Genomic DNA, 20,414 nt, shown 5'->3' with positions numbered 1-20,414 from the left:
AAGCTCACAATACCAAAGCTAGATTTAGTATCTGATCGAATTATAGTTGCAACCTCTCCCAGAAATATAATCTTAATCAACCTGTCTGGAATTTTCTGGTCAGGTACCAAGAAGGTAGCTCTTCCTGTCACTGCTCGTTCCCAGAATTCCTGAGGAGCCAGGAGACAAGGTGAGCTCTAGAGGGTTAACTCCCTTCTTGAGAGTGCCTTTGACATTCATCCTGTTTAGACCGGCTCTGTCAGTCTAGACAGGCATTGGGTCTGGAAGTGTCGGTGAAGGAGGACATGCTTTTTCACACCTATAATTTCTGTTTCATTTGCTGTGAAACAACTTCATAGCAGCATCAAGGGAAATAGCTGTCCGAGGAGCGAAAGCAAGGCCACAGTCGCACCCCGCTAACGCATCGAGTGCCATCATTTGTCCTCTCTCCTTTCCCTTTGGAGCAGCTAGAAGATCTGTGTACGTGGAGCGGGTGGTGGCAGTGTCAGGATAAACAAAGCCAGACACTAAAGCGGTAGGGACAGATTTTAATTAGTAATCTCCTATTGCAACAGAGAACAGAGTCCAGCATGAACTTCGATTTGTACGGAGGTGACTGGGTGTTTTAACGGGAGAATGAAGGAGTTGAGAAGGGAGTAAGTGAAGGCTCAGTAGAGTTAGGAAAATGAAAAAATTAGAGTGGGAAGCTGGGGGAGGGGAGGGGGTCTGTGTGTAACCCGTCAGGGTTTATTAACTGACGCCTGTCAAAGTGAGGTCCTGCCCTCCCACAGAGACTGGGAGACAGGGACCCTAGGTTCAGCTGTTGTCTGGAAGAAACAGTACATTCTTCCAGCAGCCTTGAGTTTTCTTCAGACACTTTAAAGGGGACTAAGGTCAGGGGAGGGTGCAGCATGAGGTCCTAGGTTCAGTCCCCAGGACCTCCATCAATCCTAATGACATACCTCTCAAAATTAGAAAGGGGTCGGGGGGACTAAAGTCATCCTTGGGAGGAGACCTTGAGCTGTTAGAAACTATGTTAGTGTTTGTTCGCGTCTTTATAGACCAAGGTTGAGGCTTCAGTGAGAAGAGGGCTCAAGGGAGGCTGGTAGAGTCTGGTAGAGAGAATCTTCGTTAGGAGACCACGAGGCTTCAAGGGGATGTGACACTGATCACAGTCCCACAGGATAGAACAGTGGGCTCTGGTGGGCCAGGATGGGTGGTGCTGCCTCTTGTGGAATGGGAGGGCTGGGCCCGGGCAGCTTTGACAGGGAGCAGAATTCAGAAAACAGCGATAGGTAGCCAGGAAGGTGTGTGTTGGAGAGGGCTCAGACCCACCTCTCCACCCTGCTGCCCTGAGAACGGCTTGTGGACTGATATATGCTTATATGGGCTTCGGGGACTTCTCTCTGCCCTCCTGGAAAACTTGGAGTCACTGCCCAGTTGCCAGACAAGTGGGGCACAGGGCCAAGAGCCGTTGGTCCTTTGTGTCAGATTCAGAGAACAAGTCAGTATTTTCCAGGGTAGCTTTTGAGTTGGGGGGTGGACACCTCTGTCCTCTGCTCATGCTCGGGAGCTCTGGTTGCAGGGTGGGGCAGGAGTCTACATATTTCAGAGCTTCCCATGAGATTTAGGTCCCAGGCTTCTAGACATAGAGGTCTCGGGGTTCCAAAAGAACAAGAGTAGGAGCTTCAAAGCCTCCTTGACTAGGCTCAGAAATCCCACAATATCCTCTCTACCACATTCTGTAGGTCAAAGCAAGTCACAGGTCAGCCCAGATTCAAGAGGGTAGAGAAACAGACTCTACCTCTTGTTGGAAAGGGTGGTGAAGTCCTAGTGCCAAGGGCTGCACATCCAGGGAGAGGAGGACTTGTTGAGGTCTTCTCTGCAATCAACTGACCAATCTACTTAGAATCACTATTTCACCACTTCAAGTGCAAAGGAGTTGTTATAGAGTACTTGGCCGTGGAAGGACTCACAGCTCCTCCTTTATCCATTTTTAGAGGACATGTTGTGAGTGTGTGTGTCGGGGGGGGACAAATTGGGAGTTTGGGATTAGGCGACACAAACTACTATATATAGAATAGATAAACAACAAGGTCCTACTGTACAGCACAGAGAACTATATTCAACAATTTGTAATAACCTATAATGGAAAAGAATATATGTATAACTGAATCACTGTGCTGTACACCATAAACTAACACAACATTGTAAATCAACTATACTTCAGTGTTTAAAAAAAGGACATCCAAGTGTTCTTTACTGAAAACGGTTACTTGTCATGGTTAATAACTACTTCTCATGGTTAAATGGTATGTTTGAGAAGCAGGTCATGGGGCTGAGAAGTGAACAATGCCATCAGTCATACATAAAAAGGTTCATCAGCATTCTTCCTTTCCCACAACAGAATCCACTCTTAACTAGTTTAAATTAGCAAGCATTTCTTATAGGTGTATTAGGTATGTTACAGGATCTGTGGGAAAGGTAGCGGAATAGACTCTAGGCTGGTCTTCCGGGACCAACTCTGGGGGAGAGGCAAGGCCAGACTTAGAACTGTGCTTCACCTGCTACCAGTGATTCCAGTATCCGACTCGGTGGCGGCCTCACGCCCAAAAAGCAGATGTTGCCATGTCCTGCCTCTGTCTGCATTTAACTTAGTTGCAAATTAAAGCTTAGCACAATGGCATTGAATTGGCAGAACCTAGGTTAGCAGCCAGGGGTTTTTGGGGGGTGGAGAGGAGGGCATACAGTCCTAGGGCATTTTCAATCCTGACACAAAAGTTCCTCTCCTAGGTACCTTAGTTCTTTGTTTCCAGTTTTATTGAAATGTAATTGACACACAACACTGCATGAGTTTCAGGTGTACAACACAAAGGTTTGACTTACACATATTGTGAAATGATGACCACAGTACTGAACATCCATTCTCTCATACAGATACAACATTAAAGATATAGAAAAAAACGCTTTTTTCTTGTGATGAGAACCTAGGATTTTACTCTTTTAACAACTTTCGTACACAACATACAGCACTGTCAATTATATTTATCATGTTGTATATTACATCCCTAGTGCCTATTTATCTTATAAATGGAAATTGGTATCTTTTGACCACCTTCCTCCAACCTCCTCTCCCCGCCACCACCACCCCAAGTCTGATCTCTTTTTCTAAAAGTTTGGTACCTTAGTTCTCCATCCTGCTCCTCTGGGAGGGCAAGGGAAGGGTTGTTATCTTGACAGTGACATTATCATGACAATGATATTAACATGACAATGGGACAGCCCTGGAACCCTAGTTAAAAGGGAATATGACTGTGGTTGCTGAGTCAAGGGGTCTCCAAAGCTGAAATAAAGTGTTCGAAATGAGAATATACAGCTTTAGGTAATGAAAAAACATTAGAAGTTCAATAGTTGAGCCCATGTGGGCAGCCACCCGAAATTCAAAATAAATGAAAAGCCTTGCTTACTGGTGCAGAGTTGCTCTCTTGGTCCACACCTCCGATGCCGCCCTCCTCCTCTACCAGGATCTCAGCTGCTTTAAAGAACAAAAAAGAGTATGCATGGGGAATTTGCAGGGGTAGGGACCCAAATTTTTATGACTGCTGGCCACAAGCATCCGAGTCACCATCCTATCCAGTCCTTTGGCAGGACAGGGTGCTGGGCACAGAGATGGCCAGTGGCCTTTAGGGCTCCAGGGTAGAGCTGTGGCACATGGGGAGGCAGAAAGGAAGCCTCATGAGCTGGGACACTCTGCAAGGTACAAGAGGGAGGAGACTCCTCCAGGGGCTGAGAGACAAAGGAGAAAGCCTCCAGCTACTCCCATCAGGCCAGCCTCCTCCAGTCTCCCCCCCTCCCCGTGTATCCCTGTTCCCTCCTTCCACACCTGCAGTTGTAACTTCAAGGGCAGGTGCCAAACAACTTGGTCTCTGTTCCCATAGGGAACAAAAAGAGCCCGAGTTAAACTGAGAGAATTTGAGTAAAACTCTCAGCAAAGAAAAAACGTTCAAGTGACCTTGTGGTTAGAGCCCTCTGTGCCAATTCAATCTACTACTGGTGACGTGAAAACGTATAAGCAAATGGATGTGTCAAAAGCATGTACTATTTGTGCTCAAAATCAGAGGAGATTCTCCCATTCAGCCCCTACTGGGACAAACTCCCCTGCTATTTGCCACTCTTGTGTGCGTTTGTGGGGGAGGGGTCAGCATTTAGTGTGAGTGCCTTTATCCTCTGATGTCCAAAGTTTCCACTGTATAGATGACGTCAGAACTCCTCCAAATCAACAGCCCTGACTGCAGTCTTATCACACTTATGGTCAATGGGCAGAATTCAAGGCTGTTCTCATAAGTCTGGTCAATCCCCCCCCCCACCCTTGATGAAACTTGTTATACTTTTGCTGACTCTGGGGCTGTTGCCAATGGCCTGGCCATTTGGCCTGCCAATTGAAAGATGACAGACTAGCAGGTTAAAGACAGATCTTTTGGGGGTCGTAACCTGTAGAAGCACAAACTGTGGATGCTGATGGGACTGTCTGGGTCACTCACAGGGATACCAACAACAAAGGTCTGTTCTCTGATGAGACCAACTAAAATCAAGGTGCTGATCAAGCCTGCTCTGCCAGAATGCCATCACACATGGCAACACATCTGGCGTCAGGGACTGGGCACAAACTAAAGAACTCTTTCTGATGCAGAATCCACTGCTACTGCCAGATTTGTGACTCTTGCCAAAGTTGGCCTGTCTGTCTTGCAACAATGGAGGCCACACTGCAGGGGACATTGACCCTGCTGGCTACTGACAGATTGACTGCGTCGGACCTTTCACTGTCCCCCTCGATGCTACCAACGGTCACATCACTTCTGATACTTTTTAAGGTTATGTGTTGCAGTTTCAGTCTGATCAGCTGACTCCAACCACACCATTATGGCTTCTGTGTCATGTTTTCAGCTCTCCAGCCCATTTTGGGAAAATTGGTTTGAATGAGCAAAGAAATATTTTTTTCCATTTAAATTAATGAAAGATAGGTTTCTGCTATCCAAAACTGTGGTATCTGACATATTTTCAGTAACAGATTAGATTTAAATAATGATGAGTGTCTATTCAATCTTTTTCCACACTTCAAATTCTAAATAACAACAGTGACAGCAATAATAACATGTCTCATTTAAACATAGCACAACTATGCCTTGTACCAAGCAAATCACACTCAACTTCTCTGCAAAAGGGGATGCTCAAAGTCTCACAACTTATCACATCCAGCTCTAAATTCAGGATTGGTGACCAATGTTCATTCCTCTTTAAGTTCACCATCATCATGTACTGATATTATGTAATTTGTGGACTAAATTGTGAACATACAATCAACATACCCTAGGTAAGGGAACAGGGTGAAGAGAATACACTAACATACCCACAACATACACACACCAAAATAAGGAAAAAAGACACGCACATATCAATGGAACAGAAGAGAATCCAGAAACTGACCGATACAAATACGGCTAGCTGATTTTTTACAAAGATGAAAAAGTAATTCAGTGGAGAAAGGATAACCTTTCAACAAATGTGTTGGAATAATTGAACCTCAATGGGCCAAAAAAAAAAAAAAGGAAAAAATTGAATTGCTACTTCCATTTTGTTTCTGAAACTAGACACAAAGCCACAGTTAGAATTTGTAAGTTCTTTCTTCCACTCCCCAGTCCATTTTCTCCTGCCTTTAGCCAGTTTCTCAGCTGTCAAGTTCTCTTTGGCTGGTGGGCTGAGATAAAGCTTCATCACTGAGAGGTTTGAGCCCTCTGTGGTCCTACCTGTGTGATGTTGCCATAATCTTTCATTAGCTTTTACTACTGAGTATGGCTGTAGCAGGAGGAGCCCTGGGTCTCAGACTTAATTATCCCTGTCTGCATGGTGGAAGGGCAGCCAAACATCTCCTCAATGATTGGGACCAATCACACCAATCAAACCTGTATTTTGCCTGTCGGTCCAGTGACACATGTAGCTCAAATAGTTAGGCTGCAGTCTCAACAATCAATTCAATGGCATCATTGTTGTTTCTACTGGTAGACTAACAATCAGACCTTTAAATCAGTAGAGGCCAAAATCAAGGGGACATGAAGAAAATACTTGCAGACGGACATTGAAAAGGCAATCCACCATTCTAGCTGATGGATGATAAGGTATGACCCATGTTAATTCTGTTCAGCTCTCTTTTTGTCTTCTGCTGTAAAATGAGTTCCTTAGTCAGAAGGAGTGTTGTCTGGGATATCATAATTGGAAGTCTGCCCATGAAAGTGGTGCTGGTTGAAGTGTTGCCATCAGGGAAGGAGTCCATATTGCAGTCCCTTCCATGATAGAAGGGGTCCAATGTAATCAATCTGCCACCAGATGGCTGGTTGGAGCCCCCTCCCACCACAAGGAAATGGCACATATTGGGAGTCTGGCACTGGCCTCTGCTATTGGCACATTGGGATTGGACACTCAACTTTTCTGATAGCTACATCAGCCTTGGTGAGGGGAAGACCGTGTAATTGAGCCTATTCAGAGCCTCTGTGCCTGCAACCATGGCCACTTTGTACACAGGATCTTGAGCAAGCTTCTCAGTGGGGCAGGCTAACATTCTTACGTAAGTCATCTTGTTCCCATGATGACTGAGAGCCTTCATCACACTTGATGCCCTCTGTTGGGCATTTATATGGAACACAAATGCATTCACTCCCTGTGGCCATTCCTAAAGGTCCAACCACAAATTACTTCTCTCAAACCTTCTTGTCACCAATACTACAAATTTTGTTCTCTCCAAGTTGCTGGACATCAGATGGTGTAGAGTCATACCTGAGGCCATTTCTCCTTCCAAGCAAAGTGAACAACCAGATACATCACTTGAAATTATGTTCTCAGGGAAGATTTTACTTTTTCACCTCCTTTCTGGTCTACTCCTCTGTGGGGCTGCGATGCTTCAGTAATAGGCTTCTGGCTGGTGCCCTTAGATCATGCAGAGCTATACTGAAACAGACTCCTGACTGAGTAAAGAAACCCACCCTCACCAAAGTGGCTGGGCATCAGCCAATCCTCTGAGGGCCCAAATGGACCAAAAAGGCAAAGGGAGAATTCCCTCTCTTCTTGAGCTAGGACGTCCGTCTTTTCTTGCCCTCGAACATTCAATGGAGCTGCTGGTCCCTGGGCCTTTGGACTCCAGGGTTTATACCAGCACCCCTGGTTCTCAGGCCTTTGGGTTAGGACTGAATTATACCACTGGTTTTCCATATTACTGACAGCAGATTGTGGAACTTCTCGGCTTTCATAACTGTGTAGATAATTCCTATAATAAATCTTCTCTTGTAAATATCTATACACCTCCTGTCGGTTCTGTTTCTCAGGTGGTCCCTGACTGGTACAACCGGTTATAAAGAGGTCCCTATATTAGTCTGCTAGGGCTGCCATAACAAAGCACCACTGGCTGGATGGCCTCAAAAATGAAATTTATTTCCTTACAGTTCTGGAGGCTGGAAGTCAGAGATCAAGGTAATCAGCAGAGTTGGTTTCTTCTGAAGGCCTCACCTTTGCCGTCGTCTCCATGCGTCTTCACAGGATCTTCCCTCTGGGCCTATTTGTGTCCTAATCTCCTCTTCCCATAAGGACACCAGTCATGATGGACTAGAGCCCAACTCAGTGACCTTGTATGACCTTAATTACTTGTTTAAAGACCTCGTCTCCAAATACAGTCACATTCGGTGATCCTGGGGGTTAGGACTTCAACATATGAATTTGGGAGGGACACAATTTAGTCCATAACAGTCCCCACGAAACCATAGGTGTGGATTGAGAGAGGAAAGGCAGTGTGGCAGGCGCAAGTGCACTGGGAGCGGGAGCCACTGCTCGTGTACCTTACCTGTGCCTTCCGAACTGCTCAGGGCCAATCCCAATACACTACTTCTCCTTCAAGAGCCCTCTGTATTCCTCACTAGCCAAACAGGTCCATCAAACAGGGATGTGACGGGGATCACTACTCTGGAATTTTAAAGTCTTGATGGTGGCCCTAATTTCTGTGAGTCCCCCATGCACGCAGTCTTGGCTTTGGTCTACTCTTTTGACAGTATAATATAATGGTTAAGAGCATGGACTCTGGAGCCAGCTTCTGGTTGAAATTCCAGTTCTACCAATTACTAACTGGTGACCGTGGGCAAGTTACTTAAGATTTCAATGCCTTAGTTTCCTTTTGTGTAAACTGTGTTCAATAATAATACCTACTTTGTAGGACTGTTTTGAGGAATAATGTGTTACTATGTGTAAAAATGCTAGGAAGAGTGGCACATAGTGTAAGTGCTGTATGCGTGCTGGCTCTTACTGCTATACTTGGAAAGGAGGGTAAGTTCCAGGTTTCTACCTGGCCCTTCCTAACAGAAAAATTCTTCCTCCACAGGTCAGGGAGCCAACGGGGGTGTTTTGCCAGTTACTGGTTCTACCTATTACAACTGTAAACACAGGAAGTGGGGTAATTACCACACAGCGGGTTTGTACACCCCTTGGCTCCACCATGAGTTGGATTTAGGCCCAAACTCCATTTACCATTTGACCTTCATGAGCTCTCACTCTGCCTGTGGGCAACAGTGGTGCTCTGAGTCCCCAGGATGAGTGTTAGCTCAGAGCCATTGTCTTCTACTCAGAAGCCTCTGATTCAATTTAAATCTATTATCTCTAGACCAATATGGCAGTTAAAAATTATATTCCTCCCATACATATTAAAAGTGGGTGATTCAGACAGAAAAATCAAGGTGTATGCACTCTGTTGTACATATAAGAAGAGCTAGGAGACTGTAGATTTCCCAAAGATAATAACTTTGGCCTATTTCTACTGTTTTATATTCCATGTCTGGTGTGAGGGAGGAGCCCTTATTTCCTTTATTTAATGCATCCCTGAGGCTGTTTTGTATACTCTGTTTCTCCTAAAGCTATGGTTGAGATTTTATCATTTGCAGGCTGCTTGTGCTGTTCTGCCTGCCTTAGGCAAAAATTTTAATATAAAAATGAGCAAAGGGACAAGAGCCTGGGTAGCCTGAGGGGCAAGGAAATGGGGGACGAGAGGGAGCAGCTGCCTAACTCTCCTCTTCCACTGTTGCCACTGCCCCTGGGGTCTCCAGGACCCTTTGGTCCGCATGTGACTTGTAAGCCCTCCACCTGCCTTCCAGTTATCCCCCACACGGGGCCCTCCTTCCTTTTCATGTCACCATGAATGACCAATAAACAGAATATTCAGCCTCAGCTGTAATCAAATATAAGCAAGTTAAAAATTAAAATAATTAGAATAATGCTTTGCTGGGGAAGGGTATAACTTAAGTGGTAGAGCACATGCTTACCATGCACGAGGTCCTGGGTTCAATCCCCAGTACCTCCTCTAAGAAATAAATAACTAAGTAAACCTAATTTCTCCCCCACAAGAAAATTAAAAAAAAAGAAGAAGAATGCTTTGCTTTTAGATTAGTAATAATAAAATAATACATAATAATACGGGTGAGGGTGTGGAGAAGTGAACAGCCTCGTACATTGCCTGAGGGAATGGAAATTGATATGTTTTTGACACAGAAATTGGAAATACTGCTTAAAATTTAGACTGCAAATCTTTTGACAGAGTAGCTCCTTTCATACAAATGCACAAAGATATCTGCCCACATAAATGATGTCTAACCTTGCTAGTAAACAAAAATATGCTAATTAAAATAATGAGATATCCTTTTCACCCAATAGAATGTCAAAGATTTAAAAGAACATGGGTGCCCATTGTTAGGAAAGTTGAGGAAGTTCACGGATACAGCAGTACAAGGTGTGGAAGACAGTTTGACAATACGTATCAAAATCCTTAAGCAGATGAAAACCTTTTGTTCCAAGAATTCCATCTCTAGGAATGTATCCCAGGGAAATATCAGAGAAGTGTGCAAAGTTATGCATGCAAGGATGTTAATCTCAACATTGTTTATGATCATGAAAAAAAAAAAGCTGAAACCATCCAAATATCCATCAGTTAATTATTGGCCATCCATAAGGAATAATACACAGTATTATTGATCATAAAGAATCAGTATGGAAAGATAAGCAAGATATATCATTTATATTTAAAAACAACTATCAAGGCAGTATGGTTGTACGATTCCATTTTGGTTTTACGATGTGTGTGTGTGATATATGTAAATAATTACCTTGCTTATTAAATATGTAAAAAATTGATAAAAAAAAATATACCAAGCTGTTAATAGTCTTTCTTTCTGGGGGTTGTGATCCTAGGAAATTTACTCTTCTCATAATATATAGTTGTTTCAACGTTCTACAAGCAATCAGTCATAGATAAGACCAACTCCATTTTGGTGATCCACCGCCATTTTGCGACAAGCCTAGCCAACTGCAAGCCACAACTTCCGCCTTCTGCCTGTAAAACCCTCCCCCGACCTGAGTGAGAACTTCTGGTGAGAGAATTCATCCAGCAGGCCCCTCTCTCTTTCCCACAGGCCCCTCTCTCTTTCAGACACGCCCCTTTCACTTTCAGGATCCCTTATTTGCATAAAAAACCCCCATCAGCTCTACCCCCAGGCATAAATAACCAAGCCTGTAGGCAGAGAGCGGGCTCCAGTCTAACTGGAGACTGACTGCAGGTTTCTTGCAATAAACCTGACTCTGCCATTGAGCTGTCTCTGATCCTTTCTCTCCGATTCTAACAATCAGTACAACAACATTAAGAAGAAATTTAGAAAAGTTGCTCAGCTTCACTGATAATTAAATGAATGCAAATTAGAAGAAAAATGAAATGGAATTATTGTGTATCATATTGAAGGAAAAATTCCAAGATTAACACTCAATGTTGTATAGAACCCTGGTCTCTAAACTTCTTTGATCGACCACATGTATTAGTAAAACTTTATGACCTCAAACACTAAATATCTACACTTACATGATTGTGTTCATACATAAAGGTGGGGTATTATTCATACTCTTCTGCCACTTGCAAATTAATGTGTACGATATTCACTGCAGCAATTTTTGGCTTAAGAAAAACGAGAAGCATTCAGAATGTCCATCAACAGGGGACTTGCTAACTGAATTACTGAGCATTATTCGTCATATATATTGGCGTAATAATCCGTCATCAAAGAGAGTTAGGTAGTCGTATATTACTGACATGGTAAAAGCACTCTATCAACATATCGCGTCTGGAAGTATATACAGGAAACAATCTTAGTTCATGGCGGGGGCGGGGCGGGGAAGCTACCAAGGGAATTTGCCTTCCATTGTTCTAATTGTGATGTTGACAATTTCTGAAAACTTGTTTGTATAACTTTTCTCATTAGCAGAATACTAAAGATCTAAAGCAAAAACAAAAACAATAAAGTCGCTTGTATGATTAAACCAGAATGCACACACGTTCAGAAAAGTAGTAGGTTTGGTGTATTTGTACTAGCTCACAATTGAGGATTGAAAAAATTCCTAAAGGGATTTGAGGCAAGAGGAAATGCATTTACGTTTTCTAAGGTACTCAAGATCGTGCTTATGAAGGAAAATCTCTAACGTTTTGAGCAAGTTTCGTTTTGCTTCCGTTAAAATTTAAAAATTAAAAAAAAAAGAAAGACCACAGGGGTCAGGAAGCTAGGTCTCCCGGGGAAACTGCACGCCCCTCCTCCCCTTCCCCCCTCACCAGGATCCTCCCTCCCCTTCCTCCGCGACCCTGGGCTCCGGATCCCTGGCGCCCCGCCCGGCCCCGCCCCGCGCGGCCCCGAGGCGTCTTAGCCCCGCGTTCCCAGCGGGCCACCAGCGGCCCGAGCGCTGCAGGAGGAGGAGGGTACCCGCCGTGCAGCGCCGCTGGCATCTGCAGCCGCGCGACCCGCCTCCCGCACCCGTTCCCCCGCATCCGTCCCTCTATCCATCGGTCGGTTCTGCGGAGCCGGCCGGAAGCCTCGGGCTCTGGGCACTGCATGGGAGGCTACACCAGACCGATGACTGCGGCGGCGGCGGCGGCCCTGTCCGGGCTGGCGGTGCGGCTGTCGCGCTCCGCCGCGACCCGCGGCTCGTACGGCGCCTTCTGCAAGGGGCTCACGCGCACGCTGCTCACCTTCTTCGACCTGGCCTGGCGGCTGCGCATGAACTTCCCCTACTTCTACGTCGTGGCCTCCGTGATTCTCAACGTCCGCCTGCAGGTACACATTTAGAGCAACTAACTTTGTGGCATTGCAGGGGGCAGGGAGCCCAGCAGGATGGCCGACCTCCACCCACCAACTCACCCGCCCTAGAGCGAAGTGACCAGCTCGCCTCGTGCACAGATTTGCCGGTCTGTCCTTCTATGGCCCCATCTTTTAATATAAATGGGCGGCTAGAAACCATTATTTGCGGAAAGCCTGCAATATAACCCCAGAAGCCTAAGATATAAGGAAAAGCTGAATCCCAAGGAAATATTAAAAATCTGAAAATCCTCAGAAATAATTGAGAAGTTCTTGCATCCATAAAACAAGACAGCACGAACGCTGGGAAATGACAATGGGCACAAGCTGCCCTGATGGGGGAAAAAAAAGGAAAAGTTACTAACAACTTTAATAAAGATAAACTGTGCAAGAATGGTCCAAATAGAAAGCAAATCTTCCAAATTAGAAAAAGAAGTGAATAGACTTCCAACTGAATTGAATAAATTCTAAGAAACAGATGGATGGAGTCAGAAGCTGGAAGAAATTAATCACATGATCTGGAAGGCCTGGATTTCTTCACCCCAAAAGAAAAAAAACTATAGCAAACGGAAACTACAGGGAAAAACAAACATTTCAAACTGTACAAGAAAAGTAGGCTTCAAATACGAAGCATCCTCGGATGTGGCCTGTTGTTGAACTGTTGCCAGGAGCCAGAGGAAGGGAATCCGCTTGAACCTGAGCACGTGAATCAAGACTGCAGTCACAGATAAGAAAATGCCATCACAGCATTCAGTTTTGCTTTTCGGTGAACGATGTTTAAATAATCATTACAATGGAAATATTAATTGTGATTTTTCGTTTTTAGAGTAAATCTCTAGGCAAAGCAGGGAGGAAGACAATTACAGTTATAGCACAGAATGGGAATGTTAACCAGCTTTGAAAAGAACAGGCAACAAGTTCTTGGCAGTCAGAGGGGAGGAGATGGAATAGCGGTGTGATTCTCATATGGTATGGGGCCCAGATACTGTCTCTAGTTGAAAGAATAAGACAAGCTTAGGGGTTATATTTTTAAAGTTAACAAAGTAACCAACAGAAGAGTTAAAACTAGTGATACAACCATACGGAGGGGGAGGAGAGCTGAGGGGATGCAGAAAATGTGTCAAGTTAAGAAACAGTAATAAAAGCATATTATTAGGGGAAGTGGAGTTAACCTCTAAACAGACATGTGTAAAAGTTTTTGCCTCTAGGTGGGGGAAGCAAAAGTTGAGAAGGGTGGCAGGGAGTTGCTGCTTTTCATTATATGTCCTTTTGTACTGGTTGATTTTTTTAATTCTTTATATGCATGTATTACTTTGATAAAAATTAAAACTGGACACACTGGTTTGGGAAATATCCCTGGTGTTCTCCTTACTTGCTTCAAGTAATAAATCTGTCCTTCACCTGCTAGAGAAATACTAAAATTTATTAAAATGAATTTACTGCATTTAGAAGAAAATTGGGGGGAAGGGGGGTTGGGGAGTGACACATGAGTCCAGCTAGATTCTGCCTTCCTATCTTTCTGCAACAGTGGATGCATATCCTAGAATGTTCCTGAATGATCATGTGAAATATGATTTCTTTGCCTTCCAAGCAACCCATAACACCATAAGGAAATGCCTTAAAACTAAAATGGCCAATAATCTTCAGGTAGCCCAGAGCTTCCTCCCTCTACATAACTTCTTATCAGCTAATCTCTGCAATGTCACAGTTAAGGTAAAAACAAAACAAAAAATGTGATGTGATTTTTCAAAACTGAAAAATATTCAAAACTTAAAAATTGGACAAGTGCCTTATGATGTTTAGATAAGGTTCTTACATTTTCGTATTGGTCATAATAGCAAGATAGGGAAAATTAACTGCACAACAGGAGCTTGGCTAACTAGAAATAGTCCATCTATGTAATGGGATACCATGTAGACATTAAAACAAGTAATTATATTATATCCACGTGGAATGGGTTTAATAGATGTGACGTCACCTCACCAAAGGCTCAAGTGATGGAGACAGAGAGAAATATACAGATATTATATAACATACATTTATATACTCCACTTGTTATAGAGAAATAATAATACTTGGAAATACTATTGCACACTTGCCATAACCCATGCAATGTCCTAAGCACTTTATATACATCATTTCATTTAATCCTCAACAACCCAGAGATAGGTACTATTATTACCCCTAATTTTCAGGAGGAGACAAACAGAGAAGGATAGTGGCAGAGCGATGAAATGCTGCCAATAATATTCTCCCTACTAATGTGAGACATTCACTGCTGTGATTAGCTCTTTTCTGTGCACTTTTTAATTGAATTATCATTGACTTACAAGGTTATTTATTAGTTTCAGGTGTACAACATAGTGATTCAATATCTTTATACATTACAAAGTGATCACCACTTTTATGGTTAGTTGTTAATTGGCCTCCTTTTTAAATCTTTAGGGTAAAATTCACTACCCAAGTGGGTGGCACGGATCCTGGAATTTGGGGAACACAGAGCTGGGCACTCCATCCCTGCATCCTTGGCTCAGCACTCCCAAGGACAGGTACCAGTGCGCACTAGTGGAGAGTCAGATGGAATTCAGAGTCACTTAGGATTTGAATTCTAACCAAAGAAATTGGTTTTAAGGAAATATTAAAAGCATTCTTATAACAATACTTAAATAACAGCAAAATGGTTTCAATGTGGAAATTGTAACTAATTAAATACCACTTTCTCCTCAGAAAACACAGCTCTTTGCCCATTAACAGAAAAAGATCAAATATACACAGTTCTAAATAATTACAGTTGAAAATTTTTTAACTTTCATTCAGGTTTTCCTAAAAGTGCCATTCTCTGAAAGTACCAGATGGGAGGGAGCGCCTCTCTTACATATCAGATCAAAAAAATTCCTTTTTAACCTTTACTCTATCATTCTCCCCTTCCTTTCTCCCAGATCCTCGCCTGACAGAACCAAACTTCCGACTTTACAGGCACAGATGCAGGTTCCAGGCCCTGGACGTCCCTCAGGCTGGTCTACAGCCTGCTCTTGCTGTTGTGACCCTTGACCCCCTTCCTTGGACCCAGTTCCATGACTGCCTTCAAGCTCAGACTGCTTCTGGTCACCTGAATGACTACTGGCATTGGCTCCCTTCTCCAGCAACTCAGAGAGACCTGTTATAGGGGTGGGAGTGGTCAGAGTTGTAAACATGCTGCTTTCAAGACGTGAGTTACCATTGTCCCCACTTTGGGTACTTTTACTGCAAATTGAAGAGCTTTGCTTCAAATCCTTCTTGAATGCTTGGGAGCCTAGAGGTCAAGTTTATAAGCTAAATTTTGTTGAACCAAAGAATCTGAGTGATTCTGGGCAAGGTAACAAAGTTTTAAAAGGTGGAGGCTCCGGGACAAGCAAGGATACCCAGTTTTCGGGGGCTTTGCTGGGTACTAATGTCCTTCTATCACTTGTATTTCTATGCCAATACTCCTGTGTTCTGGAGAAGCGAATCGCTGTGATTTTCAGCCGTTTCCAAAAGGAGGGCAAGTAAGGTAGACAGAAAAGTATTATGGACGTAATTACCTCCTACTCCTAACATGTACAAACACCCCTCTTCCATTCACATGATTCCAGAAATACTCCCTCCTGGCATCACTTAATGACTCCACGTACCATCAGGAATTACTCAGACAGAAACAACACATACAAACATCTGGCTATCACAGTCGGAGGGAAGTCATGGGGCCTCTGTTTATAGTTCAAGCTCTCCCTGTGATGTCTCTTCTTTCTCTAGCACCGCCATTATCCTAACTTAATATTGATATTTTGCAATTCCATGACCTAAATGGTGAACTCACCACCACCACCACTCTATCCTATTTACAAAAGTAAAGAGGAGGCGAGAGAGTTTTAAAAAAAGACCATCAGCAGGGAAATACAGGTAGAGGGTAAGTCCTCGTGTCCACACAGAACCATGAGGTGGTCCTGTTATTTATGACTTCTCTGTCAATTCCACCATCCTTTTGTCTTACCTACTGGGGAGGTACAGTTTCATTCCCAAGGAATCTGAGCCTTGGTGGGCTTCGTAGGGTTGCAGTACTCTGTCACGCACCCCCTCAGGATTGTTCTGTAAAAAGGTACCTTAGGGGATCTGAGTCTCATCCGCATTCCTTCCTATCCTCATTTGAAAGCATGAACACCATAACCACCTGTTTTGAGTGGCTCCAGGGGCCAAGAGTGGCTTCACATTTTGTGGAACCATTGTTTTGTCCCATACTAGATGCATTTCTTCTAGGGAATGGAGAGGTTTTAGAAAACCTCTAAATCAGCAGAGATCAGAGTTGCAAGGACACAAAGTAAAACGGTTGCAGATGGGTCAGGTGTAATTATGAGAGGCACCACCTTTATTTCTACCAGTCTCTCTGTTCCAAACTTGCAAATCTTGGCAATGGGAGAAACAGCACCATAAGTTTAGTTGCTGGTTCGTAGTGGCTATTACATCCTAGCAGCCTGTGCTGAGAGTCTCCTATCAGGGCTTGCCACAAGCTCCTTATAACAAGCATATTGATTTACCCCAAAGATTCTGGGCACCATTGGATCTGCTGGATGATAAGGGCCAGGGGGCAGATTTACCAGCATGGTAGCCTAGACCAGCTAGAGAGTCTGTTTTATCTGTGTATCCACATTAGTCGTGTGTGGTAGGAGTAACACCTGCATTTTTCAAGTCTTGGATGGTGGCCAAAATCTCTGCAGTTCCCATAAGGACAAGCTATCACATTTTACTTCCTCTGTTGATAAGGAGGGCACACTCTAATAGCTCCATTTTCCCCTTCTTATGCTAATATCCCTTTCTCCAGGGACCAGGTAGCCAACGTGACAGCACTTAGGAGATGGGCGCCTGTCTCTGCCTGGAGATTTCCCAAGTTAGGAGGCTTGCTGGAGCAGCCTGTCCCAGCATGGTGAGCCAAAGCCATGACACGGTGGATTTAGGAAGAAAACGATGGGGGCAACTCCCCACCCCCTGCTTTCTCCCTGCTTCCCTCTGGAGGTGCAGAAGATGACTTCAGTGTCTTCTGTGACTCCACGTCTTGGAGCACAGAGGTTAGAGGACACAACAGAAGGTCAGGTTGGCCCTGACAGCTACCAGCCAGACAGCCAGATAAGAAACACTCCAACTGGAGAGAGGGTTAGGGACTTGGCTTGGTGGGTTCTCAAAGGGGGCCCCAGTGTCCCTGTCTGAGAGGGTCCTCAGCTATATCAGGGGAGATGGGGGGGCCATGCAGCTGGACATCAACAGCAGTAACAAAAAGTACACACTCTAAGCAATGTGCAGATGCTGTCCGCTGCCAAGTGTATCTGGAAACTGGTAGAATAATTCCAGAGGTGGGGGTCAGGGTCTCCCTGAACCTGCCCAGTGGCAGACTCAGGGAAGAAACCCATTTTCCCCTAAGCTTCATAAGCACTCCTTCCAGTCCACACTAGGTACTACTGCGGGGGTGTCCTGGGTCCCTTAGTACTAGCATTGACTTAAAGGCAGTTTCCAATTAGTCTCTGAAAGGTTTGCGGCTGTCCCGGTTCCCACTGCAAGTTGCCAAGGTCAGCGGGTGCAGGTGCTTTGTGGGGGAGGCCAAGGGGAAGACGGTTCACAAGTATTATAGCAGATCTCTTGCTCAGGTTCCCCTGAGCATGCTCCGTTCTAAGGACTCTGGGTGTGTGTAACTAATGATTCATTCCTGGGAATTCTCTCTGTCCGTTAGGCTAGTGTGGTGGCTTAAGTGCCAGGCACCACTGCAGGCCAGACCTAAGAATCTTTTTGGTTATACAGATCAACTAAGGCCTGGTGAACTGCCTGTAGATTTCATTCCTGGGAACTCCGAGGTTAATTATCCATACCCAGAGATCTCTGCATGTGTATTAGTCCACTCAGGCTGCCATATCAAAATACCACAGACTGGGTGACTTAAACAGCAGACATTTATTTTCTCATAGTTCTGGAGACTGGAAGTCCAAGATCAAGGTGCCAGCAGGGTTGGTTTCTGGTGAGACCTCTCTTCCTGGTTTGCAGATGGCCGCCTTCTCTTTCTGCCCTCACATGGCTTTTATGGGTTTGTAGAGAGATCTAGTGTCTCTTTCTCTTCTTATAAGGACACTCATCCTATCAGAATAGGGCCCCACCCTTATGACCTCATTTAACCTTAATTACCTACTTAAAGGCCCTATCTCCAAATACAGTCACATGGAGGTGGATGAGGAGGGATAAACTGGGAATTCTGGATTTGCAGATACACATTATTATATATAAAATAGATAAACAACAAGGTCCTACTGTATAGCACAGGGAAATATATTCAATACCTTGCAATGGCCTATAATGAAAAAGAATATGAAAAAGAATATATAAATATAACTGAATCACTATGCTGTATACTAGAAATTAACACATTATAAATTTAAAAAATTTAGTCACATTGGGAGTGAGAGCTTCAAGATATGAATTTGGCAGGGGACACAATTCAGTCCATAGCAACATGTCAATGATCCCCAGATGTCTGTTATGTTGATAAAACCCACTTTGCTGCTCCTGTTAACTTCCACTACCTAGACTCATCTATGCCTGGCTCCCTCCAGCATGCTACAAATCAGAGAGCCCATTTCAGTGGCGCCTACTTCTCACTGGCATCCTCGGTCTCAAGAAAATAGCCAGCAGAAGTGCTTTTTAAAGCTTTTGATGCTTCCCTCACCCACTAATTTATAGAGATAAGTGTTACAGGACAGAAGTTTTAATTTCTTTGGAGGGCAAACTTAGGGAGTGAATGAGTGGGTGCTCATAAGATCCAATACAGTGCTCTCGTGTTCAGAAGTTTTGAATTTCTTCCCCTACATTATGCCAGTGGGCTTCTTGCCTCTCAATGCCATATGTCACAGGCTAGCATCTGCTCCAGTTTGCATTAGACAAACCAGAAAACAGAATCACAAACTGCTGCCTGAGTTTACCACCGTAAATAAAACTCATAAATGCCTGCCACTCGTTCTATTTAACTCTGTTCTTTGCCTGACACTGCATCTCACTTCCCATCCCTGGATAACATACCTTAAGTAAATCTAGAAGAATGACAGCATCTTTGGATGGTGGCTATTATCCTCTCCACAAGGTGGCCCCTCCCCCTTTGCACACAAACACACAGGCCCCATGGAATAGAATAGACAGCAATTATTGAATCGCATCATGAAAATGACCATTTAATCCCTCTCAGCGGATTTGGAATGACCCCATTTTTACACTATAAACCTTTTATCGTTTCAACTTGGGAAAGAAGGAGGGTTAACAAACAGTTGACTTCAGTACTCCTCGCCCCCCACCAAGATCGGTCAGTGCATGCTAATCAGGATTCTATCATTCCCTTTGTCAGCAAGTGGAAAAACAACAACAATGGAAATATGACCCAATCAGAGCCAGTGAAAGGTGAAAAGTGCACAAAGGTGCTTCTAAGAAAGGTTTCCTCTCTCCTAAGAAGTGAATGCACAGAGGGGTAGTCCTTTCTTTTCCCCTGTGGAAATTGTTAGATCTGGATGTGACCCCTGGGAACTGCTGTAGCCATCTTGCCAAGAGCCTGACAATGAAGCCAAATCATGGAGGATGACAGACCCGAGGGAATCACAAAGAAGTGGAACTGGAGCTCTGTGTCTGGAGCCAGCTATACCTCTGGACTTCTCCTTTGAATATACTAAAAAAAAGGGAAGCTCTTACTAAGTGTGTAATAGGTATTTGAAACGCACATGTGCGTTTCCTGTGTGTGTGTGTGTGTGTGTGTGTGTGTGTGTGTGTGTGTGTGTGTGTCTGTGGTGCTGTATCTTGCCCAACATAAAATGTTAGAGTCGCTGAAGTCAAAGACTAGCCATCATCCAAACTGTCACTGATTTACTGAATGAGTTTAATGCGGATAAATTAGATGCAGAAACTGAGGCTGAGGAAAGGGAGGTGATTTGTCAAGGTCACTCTGGAAGTTAGTAGCAGGTACAAGACTAGAACCCTGGTATTGGCCTGGGAGAGTCTGAAACTCTCCAAATATTCTAGGATTCTAATGAGCAACAGTAGGGACAAGAGAAAAGATTCTCAAAATGACTGGATTTCAGAAGGCATCTCTCTAAATGGTCCTTCATCAGCTATATTTTTCAAAGTATTCCTTCTCAAAGAATATATCAACTGAGGGGTGGCTTGGGAAAACCAGTTGTCTCAGCCTGACATGTATCTCTGCCCATCATT

General features: G+C 44.1%; 1 protein-coding gene across 1 annotated transcript; it reads left to right on the top strand.

Moving 5' to 3' along the window:
• The first annotated feature begins 11,789 nt into the window (after positions 1–11,789).
• On the top strand, positions 11,790–13,526 carry SMIM10 (small integral membrane protein 10). The gene has a single exon (XM_031446586.2). It carries the CDS (start codon positions 11,931–11,933, stop codon positions 12,162–12,164), a length of 234 nt encoding a protein of 77 aa, XP_031302446.2. The 5' UTR covers positions 11,790–11,930; the 3' UTR covers positions 12,165–13,526.
• The last annotated feature ends 6,888 nt before the right edge of the window (positions 13,527–20,414 follow it).

The sequence above is a fragment of the Camelus dromedarius genome, chromosome X, assembly GCF_036321535.1.
Source record: "Camelus dromedarius isolate mCamDro1 chromosome X, mCamDro1.pat, whole genome shotgun sequence".
In the NCBI taxonomy this organism is placed as follows: Eukaryota; Metazoa; Chordata; class Mammalia; order Artiodactyla; family Camelidae; genus Camelus; species Camelus dromedarius.
The sequence above is the reverse complement of the archived record's forward strand: the minus strand, read 5'-3'. Positions and strand labels throughout refer to the sequence as shown.